Below are 22547 nucleotides of genomic sequence, written 5' to 3' on the forward strand. Positions count from 1 at the left end.
AAACAATAGTTCCCTGTCCTTTCTATTGCTGGCCTGTGGGAATTTTAGGTATGTGGATGGCATTACTCAGGAAATGAAATATACTGTCTGTGTCGAGCAGCAAAGTAGGACAGAGCACACCACTGTCTAACAGGCTAATCAGGTTTGGCTGGGGATGCTGTCCTTCTGTCACTGGCTAATTTTTTGAAAGACAGGTTTAACTTCTTGATTCTTCTCTCCACTTAAATATGAATCATCAAACTATTAGATAATGTGACTCAACTCTGAGATAACACGAAGGCCTTTAAACTCTGTGTCCTGCCACCCTCTCCAAGTTTTGCACATCTGCAGTCTTCTCTGAATTTATTGTGGGAGGATAGAACTGTGCTGACTTTTTGAAAACTTTAGGAAGTAAGATTAATTCTGTGTCCTCTTGAACACACGCCTCAAGGTTCCAGTCATGGCCACCTGGACCTCAGCTTTTGGGTGACTGAATCCAGAGACATGGTTCTAAAGCTGTCCCCATGATTTCTGTCCTCTTGCTAGTCAACCAAACACTAGTCTAAGTGCTGTTGTTGTAGGACAGATTTTGACCTTAAAATAAGATTATCCAAGATTATCTGCACGGGCCCTCAAAAGCAACAGAAGAAGGCAGATGAGATGTGAGAGGGCTGGTCAGAGAGATCAGAAGTGTGAGAAAGGCTTGAACTGCCATTTCTGGTTTTGAAGATGAAAGGGGCCATGAACCAGGGCAGGTGGGCCGCTCTAGAGGCTAGGGTTAGGGTTAGGGTTGGCTAACCTCTAACCTAGATGTTGACAGCTACCCAGGGGTGTCAGCCAGCCAAGACATGGGGATTTTAGTCCTACAACAACCTGGAACTGATTTTTACCAGGAAGTAGATCCTTCTCTAGAACTTCTATAATGAAAGCAGGGTGGCTGACACCTTGATTTCAGCCCTATTAGATTCCGATCATATTATTTATGTCCATTGGCTCTACACCCTTAAAACATTCAATATCACCACAATGATGACCTACAAGACCTTCTAGAAAGAAAATGAAAGTCACTCAGTCATGTCTGACTCTTTGCGACCCCATGGACCATACAGTCCATGGAATTCTCTAGGCCAGAATAATGGAGCAGGTAGCCTTTCGCTTCTCCAGGGGATCTTCCCAACCTATGAATCAAACCCAGGTCTCCCACATTGCAGGTGGATTCTTTACCAGCTGGATTAAAAGGGAAGCTCAAGTATATTGGAACAGGTAGCCTATCCCCTCTCCAAGGCATCTTCCCGACCCAGGAATCAAACCAGGGTCTCCTGCATTGCAGGCAGATTCTTTACCAACTGAGTTATCAATGAAGTCCCTGATATCAAGTGACCTCTTGCCACTTCTAGACCTTCTAGAGCTAACACCAAAAAAAAGATGCCCTTTTCATCACAGGGGACTGGATTGCAAAAGTAGGAAGTCAAGAGATACTTGAAGTAACAGACAAGTTTGGCCTTGGAGTACAGAATGAAGCAGGGCAAAGGCTAATAGAGTTTTGCCAAGAGAACGCACTGGTCACAGCAAACACCCTCTTCCAACAACACAAGAGAAGACTCTACACATGGACATTACTGGATGGTCAGCACTGAAATCAGACTGATTATATTCTTTGCAGATGAAGATGGAGAAGCTCTATACAGTCAGCAAAAACAAGACCTGGAGTTGACTGTGGCTCAGATCATGCACTCCTTATTTCCAGATTCAGATTTAAATTGAAGAAAGTAGGGAAAACCACTAGACCATTTGGATACGACCTAAATCAAATCCCTTATGATTATACAGTGGAAGTGACAAATAAATTCAAAGGATTAGATCTGATTGACAGAGTGCCTGAAAAACTATGGACGGAGGTTTGTGACACTGTACAGGAGTCAGCAATCAACACCATCCCCAAGAAAAAGAAATGCAAAAAGGCAAAAATGGTCGTCTGAGGAGGCCTTGCAAGTAGCTGAGAAAAGAAGAGAAGCTAAAGGCAAAGAAGAAAAGGAAAGATATATCCATCTGAATGCAGAGGTCCAAAGAATAACAAGGAGAGATAAGAAAGCCTTCCTCAGTGATCAGTGCCAAGAAATAACGGAAAACAATAGAATGGGAAAGACTAGAGACCTCTTCAAGAAAATTAGAGATACCAAGGGAACATTTCATGGAAAGATGGGCACAATAAAGGACAGAAATGGTATGGACTTAACAGAAGCAGAAGATATTAAGAAGAGGTAACAAGAATACACAGAAGAACTATACAAAAAAATCTTAATGCCCCGGATACCCACGACGGTATGATCACTCACCTAGAGCCAGACATCCTGGAATGTGAAGTCAAGTGGGCCTTAGGAAGCATCGCTATGAACAAAGCTGGTGGAGGTGATGGAATTCCAGCTAAGCTATTTCAAACCCTAAAAGATGATGCTGTGAAAGTGCTGCTCTCAATATGCCAACAAATTTGGGAAACTCAGCAGTGGCCACAGGACTGGAAAAGGTCAGTTTTCATTCCAGTCCCAAAGAAAGGCAATGCCAAAGAACGTTTAAATTATTGCACAATTGCACTCTTCTCACACACTAGCAAAGTAATGCTCAAAATTCTCCAAGCCAGGCTTCAACTGTCTGTGAACCAAGAACTTCCAGATGTTAAAGCTGGATTTAGAAAAGGCAGAGGAACCAGAGATCAAATTGCCAACACCCGTTGGATCATCAAAAAAGCAAGAGATCTCCAGAAAAACATCTATTTCTGCTTTATTGACTATGCCAAAGCCTTTGACTGTATGGATCACAACAAACTGTGGAAAATTCTTAAAGAGATGGGAATACCAGATCACCTTACCTGCCTCCTGAGAAATCTGTATGCAGTCAAGAAGCAACAGTTAGAACTGGACATGGAACAACAGACTGGTTCCAAACTGGGAGAGGAGTACATCAAGGCTGTATATTGTCACCTGGCTTATTTAACTTATACACAGAGTACATCATGCAAAATGCCAGGCTGGATGAAGCACAAGCTGAAATCAAGATTGCTGGGAGAAATATCAATAGCCTCAGATATACAGATGACACCACTCATGGCAGAAAGCAAAGAGGAACTAAAGAGCCTCTTGATGAAATTGAATGAGCAGAGTGAAAAAGTTGGCTTAAAACTCAAAATTAAAAAAAAACTAAGATCATGGCATCTTGTGCCATCACTTCATGGCAAATAGATGGAGAAACAATGGAAATAGTGACAGACTTTATTTTCTTGGGCTCCAAAATCACTGCAGATGGTGACTGTAGCCATGAAATTGAAAGACACTTGCTCCTTGGAAGAAAAGCTATGATAAACTTAGACAGCATATTAAAAAGGAGAGACATTACTTTTCTGACAAAGATTCATCTAGTCAAAGCTATGGTTTTCCCAGTAGTCATGAATGGATGTGAGAGCTGGACCATTTAAAAAAGCTCAGTGCTGAAGAATTGATGCTTTTGAACTATGGTGTTGGAAGATTCTTAAGAGTCCCTTGGACTGCAAGGAGATTCAACCAGTCCATCCTAAAGGAAATCAATCGTGATTATTCATCAGAAGGACGGATGCTGAAGCTGAAACATCAATACTTTGGCCACCTGACGTGAAGAATGGACTCATTGGTAAAGGTCCTGATGCTGGTAAAGATTGAAGGCAGGAGGAGAAGGGGATGACACGGGTTGAGATGGTTGGATGGTATCACCGACTCAGTGGACATGAGTTTGAGCAAGTTGCAGGAATTGGTGATGGACATGGAAGTCTGGCATGATGCTGTCCATGGGGTCACAAAGAGTTGGACATGACTGAGTATCTGAACTGAACTGATTGTGTATGCAGTTAAATTTGTGGCAGTTTGTTATGGTCACAAGAGTAAATGAATACCCTCTCCATCTATCTACTCATCCATCTATTTAGTAAATATTTATTGAATTAAAAACTCCCAGGAACTGATGATGAGGCAATGACAAAGAGATTAAAGTTCTTGTCTTCATGGAATTTGTATTTTAGTGACTATATCCAGACATTTAAAAAGACCCTAGAGCTTCTAGTTTATTCCTGTTTGATTCTCTAGGCCAATTAGATTAGAATAAATCTAGACCTATGAAGCATTTCTGACATTGAGAATGCTCTAGATGACACATTGTCCCCCATGGTCTATGTCTTATGCCTTTGGATGGACTCTCAAATCGACTTGGTTAATAGTTTCAGGTCTAATAGCCTCAGATGCTCTTTGGATGAGTTTATAAACACAGTACACATATTATAAAGTAGTTCTTGGCAAAGATTTAGCAGAAAATATGTGTAAAGGAGTACTTCACAAAGATTCAGCAAACTTTGGTCCTAGAAATTCTAAGAGACAACTGATTAACAATATTTAGTGACTCCAGTTGACAACACTCTCTTACATATTTGAAAGTTGCTAACACCACCATAGATCTTAAAAGTTCTCATCACAAGGAAAACAAATTTGTAATGATATAAGGTGACGGGTGCTAACTCACCTTCATGTGGTAATTATTTTGGAATACATACATCTATCAAATCATTATGGTTTGCAATTAAACTTATACTATGTGTCAATGACATCTCAATAAACTTGGAAATCAAAACAAACCATATCACAATATGTGAAGGATCTCCCCAGGAATGGAAAAGTGGAACCAGGTTGAGGAGGCGGATTTCCCCACTCTCCTGCAAGAAGTTAATGGTCATGGTGGTAAATTTGCACCTTTCTTATATATAGCTCACTGTTTCATTTGCTCAGAAAATACATTAAATCTAAGCAGCACTCTTCTTTCCACTGGAGAGTCTCAACAAGTCTCCCATCAAATCTAGGATTTTCCTGTCCCACATTTATGCCCTGACCACAGGGTCAATTACCAAAGAGTATAGAAGAGGTTGGGGTGTGGTGTATGGTCATAAGGGAGCTCCAGTTTGCTTTCTTCTGAGGGTGGAAACCTCCTTCACTACTCAGGTCTCCTGCAGAGGCGTGTCTTAACTCAGACACAGGGCAAGGCTGCAAAGGTGTCTGATGCATTTGGTAAATGGGAAATGGCTGCAAGACAGTACACTTTCAGTCTTTGAAGGATTTCTAGGAGAGGGGGACGGCAGAGGATGAGGTGGTTAGACAGCATCACCAACTCAACGGACATGAATTAGAGCAAACTCTGGGAGACAGTAGAGGACAGAGGAGCCTGGCGTGTTGCAGTTCATGGGGCCGCAAAGAGATGGACACGACTTAGAGAATGAACAACAGCAACAACAGGGGAGGATTTGCTGTCCTGGCACATGGTAAACACTTAATTTCTTATTCAATGAATCGATGAATAATGTACTGTGTGGTCCTCTCTTTGGCATCTTCCAAATAACTGGTAAAAAACACACTGGGCCTGCTTTCTCTTCCCCTAAGGCTGGTCTCAGTACCTCCAGGAAGACGCATGCAGCAGACTTAACACCAAGAGCCAAACTGGTGCAGGCCCAGTGCACCAGAGCAAGCAGTGGACAGCTCGGCAGGTGTGTAAGAAAAGAAGCATGTGAGCATATTTTCACAGGCTTGTCATTACACCCTTCCCCTTTTTACATTGTTGCCTAAAACCCTAACAGAAATTTTAAAAATTTTGGTTGGTCATCACAAAAATATAAACATTGCACTGCTTCCCTTGAATATCATCATTCTATATTCACAGTTTATAAGAAACGTTGAAAGGGCTTCCCTGATAGCTCGATTGGTTAAAAAAAAAAAAAAACCTGCCTACAATGCAGGAGACCCTGGTTTGATTCCTGGGTTGGGAAGAGCTGCTGGAGAAGGGATAGGCTACCCACTCTAGTATTTGGGCTTCCCTGGTGGCAAAGATGGTAAAGCGTCTGCCTGCAATGTGGGAGACCTGGGTTCCATCCCTGGGTCGGGAAGATCCCCTGGAGAAGGAAATGGCAACTCACTCCAGTACTCTTGCCTAGAAATTTCCATGGACGGAGGAGTCTGGTAGGATACAGTCCATGAGATCGCAAAGAGTCGGACATGACTGAGTGACTTCACTTGAAAGGATAACACATCTAGACAGACCTACATCTCGCCACCTGGTTAGACGGTTATTTACGATATTTTCAAGAAAGCAATACACTCACACAGAAACATACATAATATTCAATGATTTCCATTAGAAGAACTTACAAACTCCTCAAAATCTTTATGTGTATAAATACTCAACCAGACTGGAGGTAGAAACAGAGCTTGAAATAGTGGGAGAATTACTGTGCAATAATCTTGTTAGTATGACCCAATTATATTATTGCTTTTAAAATTTAAATATTGTATCATTAATTAGTTTTTTTTAGCTTGTTAAAGATAACTTCAAGGCTCGAGAAATAAATTTTAAGAAAAAAATATTGGATTCATCTGGGGGAAGTAGGGGCAGAGCTGGAATAGTTTTGCAAAATCTAAAAGTCACTGAAAGGAGCGTCATTTTTTTGTTCACCGCCATCTCAAAATGGGTATAAATAGGCTCACAAAAAGCTGATGTTAAAGTACTGTGTTTTGGGGGGAGAAAAGTAAATTGATCTTGGAAGGATTCAAACAGAACTGAACTCGTAATAACACTGCCATCATTACTTTTTTCTTTATTACTTGGAACATTAATTCAAAGATGTATATGAGAGCATAATACAGAAAGCAGCAAGCAAAGCAATATCAATAATATTTACAGTTTTTCTAAGAAAATGTGCCTATTGTATTTTTCAATTTCCTCCTTCATTGATGGTTAAGCTGATTTTGACTATATACATTCCTCGTTGCTGTCAATGTGAAAAATATAGATTTTTTTTTAAGGAGGACGATAAAAATGAAAAGTTTATTTCCTACTAGGTGGAAAATTCCTCCTACAGGTTCATGTTTGGCTCGAGTAAACCGGAGTCAGCGCGGCGGGGAGCCGAGCTGGGCATCGTGGGGCCAGCGCTTCGCCGGCGGCTGGACCGAGGGCTTTCAGGGGACCCGTCCCACGACTGGACAGTCCAGGCTGTTAAAGAGAGACCGCGTGCAGCGAGAGGGCTGAGATTTCTTTGAAGGCGGCTGTGGCTGTGCTCCGTGCCAACCCCACCCCCTGGAAGGAAGGGCTCTGGGTGCCCCCAGCAGTGGGCAACACGAAGATGAGAAGTGAACGGAGCCTGAACCCGAGAAGCAGGACCAGCGGGGCTGGGCTCCCAGAAGCTCCCGGCCCGGGATGAGTAAGCATATTTTCCAAGCGGGAGGGAGTGATGCTACGGGGTCTTTTCTGCCCTGGATGACGGGCTTCCGGAAGGGCAGAGGGACCAGAGCCCTAGAACTGGAGGTGAATGCGGGGCATGAGGACCGCGCTCGGGGTGGGGGGACCAGCTCAGGGCGCGCTGGTCAGTAGGAGGCTCCCTGTCCTCGCGGCCCACCGCCCCCCACCCCACGGCCCTGACAGCCCTGTGCCCTGAGACCTGGGGAGCCGGGGTTCCCGGGGTTCGGGAGGGGGCGACGTGCGAGGCGGAGAAACAGAGGCGAAGCCTTTCCCCACTGCCAGCTTCCAGTCCGGAGCAAACCCCAGCTGGGAGAGAGGAGAATGCTTGAGGGTAGGGGGAGTTTCCAGTTTTGATCAGTTCTGTTAAAAGAAGGGACTCCAAGCATTGGAATTTCGCGTGTGACTAAAAGTGCCCGAGGAACCTCTGAGTGAGTGGAATAACACAGGCAATCTCAGGGCAAGGCTCCCCCACTGAAGGAAGCTTATTTATTTTTTTGTCTCCAACCCGCTTTTAAATTTGCCTTTTAATAATGTCATGAATAACAAATATTCGGTGCAACAATTACACTGGTGACATCCTTATTTTTCTCTGCAGTGCCCACATAGAGACCCCTAAAAAGCCTTTTTTTTTTTTTTTTTTTTGGCGCTCCTGAAAGATTTTCATATAAAAGAAAATGAGAATGAGACCTTAATTATCTGCAAATCCAGAACAGGTGATATTTTAGATGATTTAAAAAGTACAAAGCATGATCCGGCTGAATATAGGAGCCTCCTAAAATTAAAGCTTTAGAAATCATTATATGCTTTCTTGGTCAGATTAAGTAAAACTTTCTGTTGCATAAATAGAAAAGAACACTTTTTCTTTTTTTTTTCTCTTTGGGTTAGTATTTGCATGCTTGCTCACTGGGGGTCCATCGTGAGCTTTTGTATACATTCAAGCATATTACACAGATATCCGCAGGCATATCTCAAAGGCCTTAGCTGAACTGGTGGAATCTCCTGCTCATGAAGATGCCAGTGAGCAGTGGGGGCCTAAGGACCGGGAGCCAGCTGGCATCAGATCACTTGGGCTGTAGGTCTTGTGGAGTGCTCAGAGGGGGTCCGATGGCTAACGAAACACACACTGCAGACAGGGCTTAGCCGGCAGCTTAACAAGTGGCCAGTCATCCCCACTCTCTCCCTGCCTCTGGGCAGGCCAGCAAAAGAACCCACCCAGCCAGGGAGAGGTCAGGAAGACCTCCAGAGGAGGACTTTGTTCTCCACGTCAGAGCGGGATCGGGGAAGGTTCCTGGGAGGCCGGCTGTTTCCTGAGAGTCTTCGGCCTGGGTTGAGGATGGTCTCTCGCGGTCAAGGACCAGGGTGTGGGCCACCTGGCCCATTTGAGTGAGCAGGCACTGGGGCACGGATGGCCCCTCAGTTCCGGCCCCCCTGTCAAGCCTTTCTTTCCACACAATCTGCAGCCCTTTTATGTCGTTCAGTCATTCAGTCGTGTCTGAGTCTCAGCGACCCCATGGACTGCAGCACACCAGGTTTCCCTGTGCATCACCGTCTCCCAGAGTTTGCACAGACTGGTGTCCACTGCGTCCATGATGCCATCCAACCATCTCATCCTCTACTTCAGTTTAGAAGTGATGAATGGAAATTGATTTTTTTTAATGACTAACTAAAAATGCAAATTGTTCTTGATCTACCAAACTTGCCTTTGATCCAGGACTATCAAGATGTGCCTGGGCGCTGAATTTGTCTGCAGTTAAGAGTTCTTTTGACAGTCTGATCCCTTTAGGTGAACTTACATGGTGGGAGCAGTGGTAAAACTAGAATGATGGAGCAAATGCAGGTGAACCTGTGATGCCCTGGATGAAACCTGGACACTAAGCGTTGTTAAGATTCACGCAGAGAAATTACAAACAAAAAAGTTATTTAGAAACTGAAAGCAGTGTCTGTCTCGGAAAGAGGCTCCATCGGGGCAGGCAGCTCCTGATGGATCTCTGGTTTACCAAGGCCAAGCCCTTTGATTAGATAAATACTTCTGCCTTCTTCTGAAGTGAACTGAGGGGTCCAAAGGAAGAATGAGAACTATCTTCTGGGGGAGGGAGAGCTGGACAGTAAAAGTTTATCTCTGATAGAATATCTCTGCAAGTAGGAACTATTAGTATCTAGAAAACAAATTTTGTATTGCATTTTTGACTGCTGGCATATTAAAAAAAATAGTGATTCTTGAATATTTATGTTTCATCTAGTCACCTCATGAAAGTATCATATTAATTCTAACAGATTTAATTTCACTTTCTTTGAGGGAACACTAAACTACCTAAATATAATTTTCTCCATCTTGTGAGATAGGTGATAGACCACAGATTAACAGCCACTAATCTGTAAAGCAATTTCACTCACATTTCATCATCCGCCCTCGTTACTCTCATGCTGCCCACACTTCTACGAAATCATCTCCTACTGTTCTCTGCAGGTCACTAAGCTGTTTGTCGTCTTCCCAACAACTTGCTTTTCAAATTGAGGAGATTAAGGCACAGAGTAGTTCTGTAACCAGCCCAGGTTCACAAGCCCTGAGCCAGGGTTCCACCCCAGTGAAGCCGCGCCTTCACTCTTAAGCACTCCCCCACCGCTTGTTTTTCCACATATTGTCCCACTTGTCCTGGTTCACAAGCTGAGTCCCTATTTATTGATCCAAACCCCATTCAGGCAGAGCGGCCTGACCCTCTCACCCAGCTGGATGGGTAGGGGCAGGCGCAGGCGATGCAGTCTGCCACCCACAGTGGACGCCTGGGGTCCTCTGCAAGGAGGGTGGTGGCGGTGCCCTTGGGAGCCTGGGATGTCCCGGGCAGCACCCAGTGCGAAGGCATTTGCTGACTCTATCAGTTTGCAGCATTACCAAAGAGGGGAGAAAAAAAAATCAATTTCCTGCCATCTCCCCTACTCCAAACTTACCTAGATCTCTTTCCTTTCTTAACTAAACACTCACTTCCTGATGAAAGGAAAAGGAAGAGAGTTTTTCCTCATTGTTTTTTTTTTTTTTTCCCACTTATTTATATTAGCTGGAGGCTAATTACTTTACAATATTGTAGTGTTTTTTGCCATACATTGATATGAATCAGCCATGGATTTACATGTGTTCCCCATCCTGAAGCCCCCTCCCACCTCCCTCCCCATCCCATCCCTCTGGGTCATCCCAGTGCCCCAGCCCTGAGCACTTGCCTCATGCTTCAAACCTGGACTCGCTGCCAAAAGAGGGAGTTCTCATCAGGCTTTAAACAGCCAGGTTCGGTTCAGTGATGGCGATGTGATGGAATGAATGGAAGGCATGCGGAACCTCCGGCTTTACTCATCACGGGTGGGGCTATACTGCCACACATGCTGGGAAAGAGTTACCTGGTCTAAGCTGAAGAGCCTCCCTCCCAAATTCAAGCCCTTTCTGGAACCTCTGAGCTTGGCCTTATCTGGAAACCAGGTCACTGCTGATGTAATTAGTAAAGTGAAGACGAGGTCATAAGGGAATAGTGTGGGCCCCTAGTCCAACCCTGACAAGGACAGGTATCTTTATAAGAAGTGGAGACGAGACTCAGAGACAGACACACGGGGGAAACGTCGTGTGGAGATGGGGGCAGCTATTGCAGTGATGCCTCTACAAGCCAAGGAACCCTAAAGATGGCTGGATGCACCAGAATCGAGGAGAGAGGCAGAGAACAGACTCTTCCCAAAAGACTGAGGGTCCCTTGGACTGCAAGGAAATCCAACAAGTCCATCCTAAAGGAAATCAATCCTGAGTACTCATTGGAAGGACTGATGCTGAAGCTGAAGCTTCAATAATTTGGCCACCTGATGCAAAGACCTGATTCACTGGAAAAGACCCTGATGTTGGGAAAGATGGAAGGCAGGAAGAGAAGGGGACGACAGAGGATGAGATGGTTGGATGGTTATCACCGCCTCGATGAACATGAGTTTGAGCAAGCTCCTGGAGTTGGTGATGGACAGGGAGGCCTGGCGTGAGACAGTCCATGGGGTTGCAAAGAGTCAGACACGACTGAGCGACTGAACAATAACAACAACCGAAAAACTGGAGAGCCTGACTCTGCTGACACCTTGGGTGTGGACTCCCGGCCTCCAGAACTGACACAGAACTCTTTGGTTATTTAAGCCGCTCAGTTTGTGCTGATTTATTACAGTGGCCCTACACAGCCCACACAGCCTTCAGAACCAGATTCTGATCCCCTGGGTCATCATCCTACCAGGTCATGCGTTTCAAGATATAGAGACACAACTCCGAGAAGAATGTTTATTCTGGACAGATGCAGCCATGGGGGTCTACAGGGAAGGGCAGGCAGAGGCAGTTGAAAGTATATGCCTGCCCCCAGCATAATGGTAAGATTTCACAGTGGTAAGATGGCCATTTCACGGACTGACCACATATAGGGGCAACAGGTGAGGGCACGGAAGCCTCTTCTCCCAGGACCTTCTGTCCCATGGGACTGCTCTCCTGGATCATTGCAGAATCATCAGTGTTCACAGATGCATGTATCCACCATCTCCCGCCCATAAGATTGTCAAGGCTCTGGAAGATCTTCTTGTAAAGAAGTCTTGGAAGAAAGGACATTGAACTTGGAGAAGTGAAGATTGAAGTGGTAGTAAAGTTTTATATAACGTTTGCTGGCCTGTCACTTGGAAAAGGGACTAGACATTATCCTGTGTGATTCAGGTGAGAGATATAAACCAGATAGTAATATCTGGCATATATTTCACTCACTATAGGGAGTGATTTTCTCTTTGGAAATAAGAAAGGCTAGCTCATGAAGTGGTGCTGGAAAAGACTCTTGAGAGTTCCTTGGACAGCAAGGAGATCAAACCAGTCCATCCTAAAGGAGATCAACACTTAATATTCATTGGAAGCACTGATGTTGAAGTTGACGCTCCAATACTTTGGCCACCTGATGCAAAGAGCTGAATCATTGGAAAAGACCCTGATGCTGGGAAAGACTGAGGGCAGGTGGAGAAAGATGTGACGGAGGATGAGATGATTGGATGGCATCATTGACACAATGGACATGAATTTGAGCAAACTCCAGGAGACAGTGATGAACAGGGAAGCCGGGCGTGCTGCAACCGATGGGGTGGTAAAGAGTCGGACACGACTCAGTGACAGAACAACATCTCATGAAGCAGCGGGGCTATTTAGGATAGGACTGGATGAACAAATAATGGTCACACAGACTAGGTCAGTGAATACATTTCACACAGCCATGTATTAAGCAACTGACTCTTCCCGATGTGCCACACTCTGCACAGAAAAAAGAAAGTTCAACACAGTTTGGCCATGAAACTAATAGTCTGATAAAGTACAGTTTAGTAAATTTGGAGAGGGACATAGATCAGTTATGTGGATCTGGCATCTCTTAGGCTCCTATGATTGTTTTCAGACCAGCGAGTTATGTCTTAGTAGAAGAAGAGTTCAGGAGAGTTTAGATAGATACATAATAATTCCAAATCCACCTCTCAGGAATTGTGGAGTAGTATTCTATTAATAATACTTTGCTCTGTAAACTTAGGACATTCAAAGGCTTTCGAGTCTCATAAACATAACGATGCTGAAGAAAACATGAAGCAAATTTCTAAATCGTGCTAAAATTTGTATAGAATTCCGTGGGGGTCGGGAAACTCTTAATTCAAAATTAAATTAAAAGCTCTGTGAAATAAACTTTATGCAAGTCAATCGTAAGACATAATAACTAAAGAAATTTTTGTAAACAATCAGCTCTCAAAAGTTTATCAGCATTTTAAAGGACCATAAAAATAGGTCCCTTAGAACTCACAGAAATATATGAAAAGTATCTGAAACAGGTTGACTGGGAATTCTTAGGTTCTCATTAGCAGCTGTTTAAATAGACTATTAGTGGAAAACAGTTGTTTCTATTTTTCAGAAACTAGTTAAATATCGGGGTGAAAGATCTGGTACAAACTTTTCAAAATCCCCAAAATTCAATTTAATGCTTTCTTATTTCCTGTGTTATTTAATGTGTCTGAATTTGAGTTGAAAAGTTTAAATCTCTTTTCATGAACTTCTACAGGCTACAACATACATTTTAGGAAGTATGCATAGGTAAATCTAAAACTGATGTTCACACACATGGGAGCATGGTATCTCATTATTTCATTTACTTCTGCATATTCTGTTACATAAGATTAATATATTATTAGGACTGTTGATACATGGAATCTCTGAACTGTTTCCATTAGAAGCTATTTCAGGACTACTGGTGCAATTAGAAAAAAAAAGTACCCAAGCAAGGATTGCTTCCGAAAAGCAGGGCGGTTGGAAAACCCTACTCTGCAGACAGAGCCCCGTATTTTAACTGTAAATGTTTTAATGCCGTTTATTGGCTCATGTTTCTCAAATGCAATACACTGCATCGTTAATTTTGTAGCTTCATCTCTGAAAGCTATAAACTGAGCATTCCCACCATCTTCACTTTCTGAAACCTTTAATAATGTATGTGAAAGAACAAAGGAAAGAAGAGATTGCTGTCACATAAGCTCTTCTCTTTGTTTCGGTCCATAGCAGTCACTGGAAAGACAGCCTATCTTAGATGTCCACGATTCATTACTCAGAATTAAAGAAAACAAGTTCAAGCTTAGATGCTAGTTTGGATCTTCCAAAGAGGACCCTGATCCAGTCACCCCTGACTTGTCATACTTGGCTTCTCTTTTAAAAATAAGGACCTAACCCCAAACATCTGTCACATATTCAAGTGAGCCAGGAAGGGACGGATTACAGAACCAGTCATCCCTGAGTGAGTCACAGAGTCCTTAATTTATCTGGCCCCCACCTGGTGTTGGCAGTCAGAGGCAGGATGAGTCCTTTGAAATAAAGGTGTTGCTGAGCCGGGCAAACCGGGAGGTCATGCCTCACTCACAGGCTCACAGAAGGACCAGGGGATGAGCTACCATCAGGGGATATAATACATTAGATCACCGACTCCTGTGCGTTATATTGATTATATCACTCTATTGGTTTACAGTATCATATATGTGTGTAACATTGTATGTGTATATAATGCTGTCTGGGGCTTCCCAGGTGCCACTACTGATGAATCTGCCCGCAGAAGAGACAAAACAGACGCGGGTTCGATCTTCGGGTCGGGAGGATCCCCTGGGGTAGGAAGTGGCAACCCACTCCAGTATTCTTGCCTGAAAAATCCCATGGACGAGGAGCCTGGCGGGCTATGGGCCATGGGGTCGCAGAGAGTCGGAAACGACTGAGTGACCGAACGCACACACATAATGTTGTAAGATGATAATGACTTCCTGGTTTAATACTCAGTCAAGGCCAGGCCCCACATGAAGGGGCGGCCATTATCTCAGTTTGTCAAGCTGACCTCCCAGAAAAGACGTTATCGTAAGTATTGTGTGCAGATGAAGAAGTTTAAGTTCAGAGAAGTCTACGTGATCTGCCCAAGGTCACATCTCTCCTGCTCTCAAATGTTACTCTTTATCCCACTTTGCAGTTCACCCACTTGTCTGTTGCATTTTTTTAAAGCACAGGCTAATTACAAAGGCTTGAAAGTGTGATATTCATAAACAGAAATTCCAGCCACCCTGTGTCCTAGAGCAGGACTGATCTTGTGGGGCTGGGGTAAGTTTCCATGCCTGTAGAAGTGGGGACGGGGACCCAGGCTGGTGCTAACAGCGTCACCTGCCCCTCCGTATTCTGCCTTATTCCCACTGGTCCCACAGGGAGACTGCTGACCCACTGGCGAACTGCTCGGCCCCTCTGATCATTTCAGACAAGGTCCAGCTGACATGAAAACAGGACAGAAATTGCAAAAAAAGAGAGCAGGCAGTAGAATGATGCTAAAGCCTGTGCTTTGAAAGAACGCTAGCAGAAGGACAAGGTCACTTTATTTGAAGGAATAGCCCCTCTCTTTCACGCTTTCTTTCAGTCATTTATATTGGGTCTCAGCCTCAAAAACATTTTGCTATAGAACTGGAAAGAAATATATCTTTGAATATGAATTGATCAAGACATCGATTATGTGCAAGTAGCGAAAAAGGAAACAGAAAATGAAATTGCTCTCAGAAACACTGAAATTAAGAATGAAATTTTTTTCCTAACCCTAATGCGGCAAATTTCTAATCCATTTTTAGGTAAATATAGCTGTCACTAAAGACATCTGCTTAAATAAAAATGTATATGTGGTTCTGTGGATATGAATAAAATATAATTGCCAAGCAAGATTTATTAAAATGCTATCAAAGCTAAATTGTTTTTATGCTGAAAATACTATTGTAATTGGGAACCCTGTGATGAGCTTCTACTGGCAGGACTGGAGCTGTGGAAACAGCCACTCTGAAGAATAGTTTTGCGCTTTAGAGCTAGAATGCTCTCATTTGGTAATAGGACCCTCTGGAAATACAGCAAACTGCATTCTGGCGTTGTACTGACAGGTTTCTAAGTTAAGTCGAAAATGAAGCTGAAGCTAATATTTTTCCCCCTCAAATGTCAGAAAGATATTAACCAGAAAAATAGCTGAATGTCAAATTCCTGGTGCATGCATTTAGAAATGTTCCAAAATAATCAGCTATGTGCAGGACCAATTAAGGCCATGATATAAACGATAAAATCTCCATTTTGATAAAATCGAAATAGGGATATATTCCTAAACACAATCACTTCTTTTGTGAAGCATATGAACATTTATAAGTTAAATAATTAAATAAGTATTGATAGTATCAATATAATGAGGCAGACACGAGAGCCAATTGTTTTTAACAGTCTAGGGCTCCCAAGAGATTTATCTGTCTTAGTGGCAGTTATACTTACTCTTGACAGGGTTCCTTGAGAACGAGCGAGATTCTAATCACCTTTTGAATATCACTGTTTTTCTTCTTTTATACAAAGACACAAATGATGCTTAGATTTGAGCTCCTGACCCAAGGACCAGGAGGACATTAACCCACGTGGGGGCGGCCCCTACTCCTACTCGGGCAAGGTGGAAAAGACGCTGGTGCTCACCTTTCACGACCGCCAAGTACAGAAGGAAATGCTTACGTAGGAGAAGAGTTACAGTGAAAAACTGGAAACAGTAATGGTCCATATATCACAGGTTTCTGTGAGGGTTACTGAGGAAACATTTGCGAACCACACAACTCAGAAGCGTTAACTATAACTGAGATTTCTGGGAGTGGGCGTTCCCTGATTCTTTCATCTCTGTCTTTATCTCTAGTGTTTCTGATTTATCTCTATCTCTTATTTGATGCTATTGGACAATAAAAGTATGAATTATGAATCCAGAATACTTAAGCAAGGACTTTTCACGAAGGAGAAATGCTGTAACTAAAACTTTCAGTTTAGACCATAAAAGGTTGAATTACTAACACCCAACTTTTACTTTCCTGAAAGAGTAACCATCTCATCTAAATGCCCACATTAACTCTATAGTTCTTAGATATTTTGCAATGTGTATCAATTCATCCCCTTATGAGTATTCTTAAGCTCCCACCACCCTAGCTGAAGTCGTTTTTACTAAACATGCTTAATATTAAACATATAAGTAGGTCCTGCTACTGAAAGATAGCTAGAGCCTCTGATGATCCCATGATTCCCTGAATAGTGTGCCTGATTTAAGGAAACTTTTAACAGTAATTCAGGAATTATATGAAAAATGATTCCAAACAAAGGATTTGTTTGTGATGGAAGCGGTCATATTTGCAGTTTCTGGTTTGATTTTTTTCCCCTTTCTATACAATAAGCAGATTATGTTGCAAAGTTTTTCAAGCACTGTTCCACTAAATTACTAACTTATTTACATGGCTGTCAGAAATTAACTTCAAATGTTGACTTACGCTGTCCCTATGAGAAGTATGAGACTTCAGAGTTAGCAACATGAAAGAAAATTAGATTCACATCGTTTCAACAGGTACAAAGGGAAAATCACATTGTCAATAAACAGATGTACGTTCACTGCCTCCCAGGAGGTCAGCACAACTTGCTCATACCTTTGTTTGGTTGAAGCAGATTCACTTGAGTGCACCAGCTTTCCAAAGTGTACAGAATAATATTTTTTTTAAATAAATGCATCAGCATATATATTTTTTAAATCAGTACTTACCATCAGCTACGTAACTACAGATTATCTGTCTTTCTATTTTTTAGGAAATAGGAGAACATGTATTAAAACTCTCCAAACCACCTGTACCAGATTTTAATCATACTGCTTTTAAAATTCATCCTAACTCAATTAATAAAAACTAACTTTAATTTTAAGAGGAAATACCCAAAGGCAGAATTACTGTCAAGAGAAAGAACAAACTCAAAACCTAGCAATATATTCAAAAGACAGTTAAAAACTTGGCAATTTTATTATTGTAAGATTACAGAACCGCTTCAGTGCTTCTGTGCTGAGTAAGTAAGCTGTACATGTGAAGAGTAATAAATGAAATTGTTAATTTGACTGTTTCTCTAGGGAGTAGGAGGAGAGGGGGTAGGGGTTATGCTGTTTAGATCTCTAAGTGGATCCTGGTTTATATGCAATAATAAATCCTAAATGTATTGCTAATTAACTCTACTTCAAAGCACTCCCACTTTTCAGTGCTTAAAAGACATCTTGATTCCTGGGGTCACTCACCATTCTTATTCTTAAAGATGTTCAGGATAGGAAGGAGTTGACGGTAGTAGGGCACCAACGCTTCCCCCACCATCTCAGCTGACACGACCAGATGCTGTAGGACTTTAAGAGTGACGCAGATGACCTGTCGGTTCCGGAGGTTCAAGGCATCTATCCAGTGGGAAAAGAAACAAGCCAGGAAGAGTGTTAATTTCTACAATGCTAGGGTGAAGTAGTTTTGTAGGCCACCGTACTCTACTGGGGATCGCCAACGGGATGAGCCTTGATGATTACAGCTTGGAAAGATGTTTATAGCTCTTAATGCAAGACAGGATCTCATTTGCGTACTATTAATATCTCTTCTCCCAACTTGCACTGATTCCTCATCAGTCCTAAGAAAGCAACTCATTGTCCTCCACAGAAGAGGCTGGTGATGGCTGGGGAGCATGAAAGATAAAAGATCAGTTCATATCACCAGAGTTAAAGTTCCCCACGAAGGTGGACAGGAGATGAGTTTTTATACAACAACCCCTTTCAGCTAGCAGTCCATGCTATGCTCAAAACTACTGCCGTGAAAAAAAAAACAACAAAAAACAAAAAACCCTTGGCAGGGAAGAAGGGACTGGGTACAGTGTGTATGAGTAGAAACTATAGACTGGTTACAATAATCGAGAACGCTGTCGGTAGAAGGGACAGTGATTATATTTAGACTCTCAAGAAAGTAGGGAGGGAAAGCAATTTTTTTTTTTAATGTTCAGAACTTTAGGAGGAATTAAGAGACCAAAGGAATACAAACGCTTTTAAAGAACAGTTCTGAGGGTGCAGTACAAGCCGTACTGCAGAGACAGGACAGGAGACAGTGAGTGATCTGGCGTCCCCCACGTTGCAGAGTCTGGAAACCCGCTCCGGTGGGGAGGGCAGAGGGCCAGGGACCAGGCCTCTGATGACTGGCTGTGTAAACCTGACCAACTCCCCCCCACTTTCTTGGTCCCAGTTTTCTTAACTCCAAGAACTTATTATTTACTTTCTCAAATGGCTAAAAATTCCATGATTTAAATAGAAAAGCTATATAAAGCATTTAATAGAGAAGGTGGGCTTCCCAGGTGATACTAGTGGTAAATAATGTAAGCGACACAAGAGACATGGGCTTGATCTCTGACTTGGGAAGATTCCCCTGGAGAAGGAAATGGAAACTCACTCCAGCATTCTTGCCTGGAGAATCCCACAGACAAGGAGCCTGGTGGGCTATAGGCCATAGGATTGCAAAGAGTCAGTCTGAAGCGACTTAGCACGCATTATAGAAGGTCAAAGATGGTGAATGGTAAACGGTGATGCCTGAGACTACTTCAGCACAAAATTAGAGGCTCTTACTTGTAACATTCTCCTTTCTAAAGAGAAGACTGACTATGACCTTAAAAAGTATGTACCATTTATGGAGGGATGAAAGGAACTGCTGCTGCTGCTAAGTCGTTTCAGTCGTGTCCGACTCTGTGCAACCCCAGAGACGGCAGCCCACCAGGCTGCCCCGTCCCTGGGATTCTCCAGGCAAGAACACTGGAGTGGGTTGCCATTGCCTTCTCCAATGCACAAAAGTGAAAAGTGAAAGTGAAGTCGCTCAGTCATGTCTGACTCTTAGCAACCCCATGGACTGCAGACTACCAGGCTCCTCCAATCCAAGGGATTTTCCAGGCAAGAGTACTGGAGTGGGGTCCCATTGCCTTCTCCGGAAAGGAACTAGGCTATCCAAAAGAGTGACACCATGGTCAACGCACCTGTGAGGCAGTTCTCACACTGTTCCTGAATTTCAACTCACATTTCCAGGAGCCTGTGTCTTGCTATCCCTTCAGATCCAGTCTGTCCCAAAGATAAGCTTCCTCCCCAAATTTTATCTTTTTCTTATTTACCCCATGTTGATAGAACCAGGTTCCTAGCTGCTCAGAGTCAAGATCTCTTTCTCATCCTTTGCATCCTTCATGTTACAAAGTCATCTTATTATTTTCTTTTTGAGGTAGCTCTTGAATCTGTGTCCTCTCCCCATCCTCCCCTTCACTCATCTGGTCCTGGGGCTCCATCCTCACCATCTCTTCTGGCCCTGGGCACTCCTCCACTGGAGCACTGCCATACCCTCTTAACCCGCTGCCTTCTTTCTTTCTCCATCCCCTCAACCTGTCTTTTCACACTGCTGCTGGATTAACCTTCTCAGAGCTTAATCGATGATCTTGCCACCTGCTCAAAAACTTCAGTGTCCCCCACACCATTTCCTAAAAAAAATAAAGTACTGGTATAAACTCATTAGGCACAAAGGTGACTCTTAGGGTAAGTTGGAACTAAGTTAAATTCTCTATTAAAAAATCCAAGAATATAAGTTATCACTTATACTGGTTTCACAGTTATTCCCTATGAAATCTCTAGGAAGTTTTTTAAAATAAAATGTGGTCAGCTTCATCCCCTCTAGCAACAAAATGGGGGTTGAGGTCTGAAATCATCTCAGGGCAGCCTCACAACTTGGGGTCCAGCTCAGACTACATTCTTGTTGGGTTTGAAAGTAAACACAAATGCAGTGAATAGGGATGGCTTGACCTTTAACTCAGAGAACCAAGTTAAATATAACTATGAAATTTGATTGCATGATGGTTCATCTTTACAGCATTTAGACACACTGCAGGCCATACCATATCTTTTGAAAAACAACTGAAAATAGAATGCTATAATTTAGCCTAAAAGTTGTAGTAATGAGATGCTCAAGAGTGGAGCCTCCGAGAACCATGGGAAGTTGGAGAGTGAGGTCAGGTAGAGTGTCCTGTAGTTAGTAGTGGGGATCCTTTTTTTCTGGTCTTATCCAAGCGAAAAGTTGCTTTGTCTATTTAGGAAGCCAGAGGTAATCGATCCCTACTGACTGACCCAGCTTCATTTTACACAAGAGAACTGGGAGCCCTCAGACACATCATTCTGAATATTATGGGCAGTGGACATTGTTTCAGAAAGCTTACTAATGACGTTCAACATGTCGAGGGTTTGGTACAGTACAGATCTCTGTTCATATACTAGTAATTAACATGTATTGGATACCTCTATATACCAGTAATTAAACTGAGTGTACTTTACATATGTATTAGTTTACTTCATCTGCATTCATCAAATATTTATTGAGAATGCCTTATGTACCAGTCATTATTTTTGGAATTGGAGATATAGACATGAACAACGCAGAGCACTCAGCCCCTCTGAGCTGGTAACACAGTATATAAGAAGATACTGGACAAATACTGCAAGTATCCTGAGATTTCATAAGAAGGATCTGGTATTTAAACAGCAAATCAAAATGGGCGTTCAGCCCAGTCTAGAAAGTAGGGAAGGCCCCTAGACACAGGTGAAGACCCAAGGGATGAGTAGATGTTACTTATGTGAAGGAGAGGGGAAAGGCATGCTAAATTCCCTCCTCTTGGATAAAGGACTTCTTTTATAAGGTCCACTCCAGCTCATAGGGATAAAGTTCTAGTTAGCAATGTGGGAACAAAGCCCGAGATCGCAAAGAAACCATCTTCCAAATGGTTTTTATCATTGTGTATATGTTTTTCTTGGGATCATCAAGGAATGGTGGGAAGAAGTATGTGAGTATGTGTAGTTGTACATAAAAGGAGAGTGAGGCTGTAGTAATTTTTCTCAAGTTAAAAGATTCCTAGGTCTCATCTTGTCTTACTAATCAAATAGAATCAGATGCCTAAAATCCCAAGTTTCTGCATTTTCTCTCTATTCATCCCTCTATCCCACTCTGCTCCTTAAAAAGGACTCATGGCCACATTAAGCTAAATATTTTATTACATTTATTACATATAAGTTTATCCATATATATATAACTAATTGATCACTTGGGGATAAATTAGTAATCTCTCTGACCATGGATAGTAATAATAGCTATTAGGAAAAGATATTTTATCTCATTGCAACCCCAACTGAATTAACATGATTGTGATAACTGTCAATGAATTGACAATGACTGACAATAAAATGCCTGAAATGTTACTCTTAATGGCATCTAAAATGGAACAGTGAGTCATCCTAAAAGACCAGGTAATGGCTCTAAAACTTCTGCAGGAGCTGTGAAATAGAGCCAGGGTATGAAGCTTCCAGTGGTAAAGAATTTGCCTGCCAATGCAGGAGACGTCAGAGACATGGGTTTGATCCCTGGGTCAGGAAGATCGCTTGGAGGAGGGCACAGCAACCCACTCCAGTATTCTTGCCTGGAGAATCCCAAGGACAGAGGGGCCTGGCGGGCTACAGTCCATGGGGTCACAAAGATTCGGAAATGACTGAGGAACTGAACACACACGCAGTGCACTATAAAAGCCCCTTAACTTCACCCAAGAGATTTTCTTTCTTCTTTTTTTTTTTTAATATTGTCCATTCCCATGTCAGTTCCTCTATTTCTCTTCCTCATTTTCATGGAATTAAGAAATACCATTAAACTGGAAGTCTTTTTGTTCTTACTGTCCCAATAGAATTAAATAAAAAAGATGTTTCTTTGGAAACAAAGTTCTTTTCTTTTGAAAAAGTATGTTAACAGATATAAAGAGAATATGATTCTGTAGCTTGAAAGAGAAGAAATATGTTTATTCTTGTGTTGATGGGTCTGAAAGCAATTGTCAAGATGTAAGTGAG

The 22547-nt window shown here is 42.6% G+C and overlaps 1 protein-coding gene across 1 annotated transcript in view; it reads right to left on the reverse strand.

The window, feature by feature from the left end:
* PACRG (parkin coregulated) overlaps positions 1–22547 on the reverse strand; it is a 504324-nt gene that overhangs the window by 206719 nt on the left and 275058 nt on the right. The window contains exon 4 of the mRNA XM_065927732.1: positions 17910–18059. Coding sequence (XP_065783804.1) covers positions 17910–18059 — 150 coding nt within the window. The remainder of the gene's footprint in view (positions 1–17909; positions 18060–22547) is intronic.

This window comes from Muntiacus reevesi, chromosome 3 (assembly GCF_963930625.1).
Source record: "Muntiacus reevesi chromosome 3, mMunRee1.1, whole genome shotgun sequence".
Taxonomy (NCBI): domain Eukaryota; kingdom Metazoa; phylum Chordata; class Mammalia; order Artiodactyla; family Cervidae; genus Muntiacus; species Muntiacus reevesi.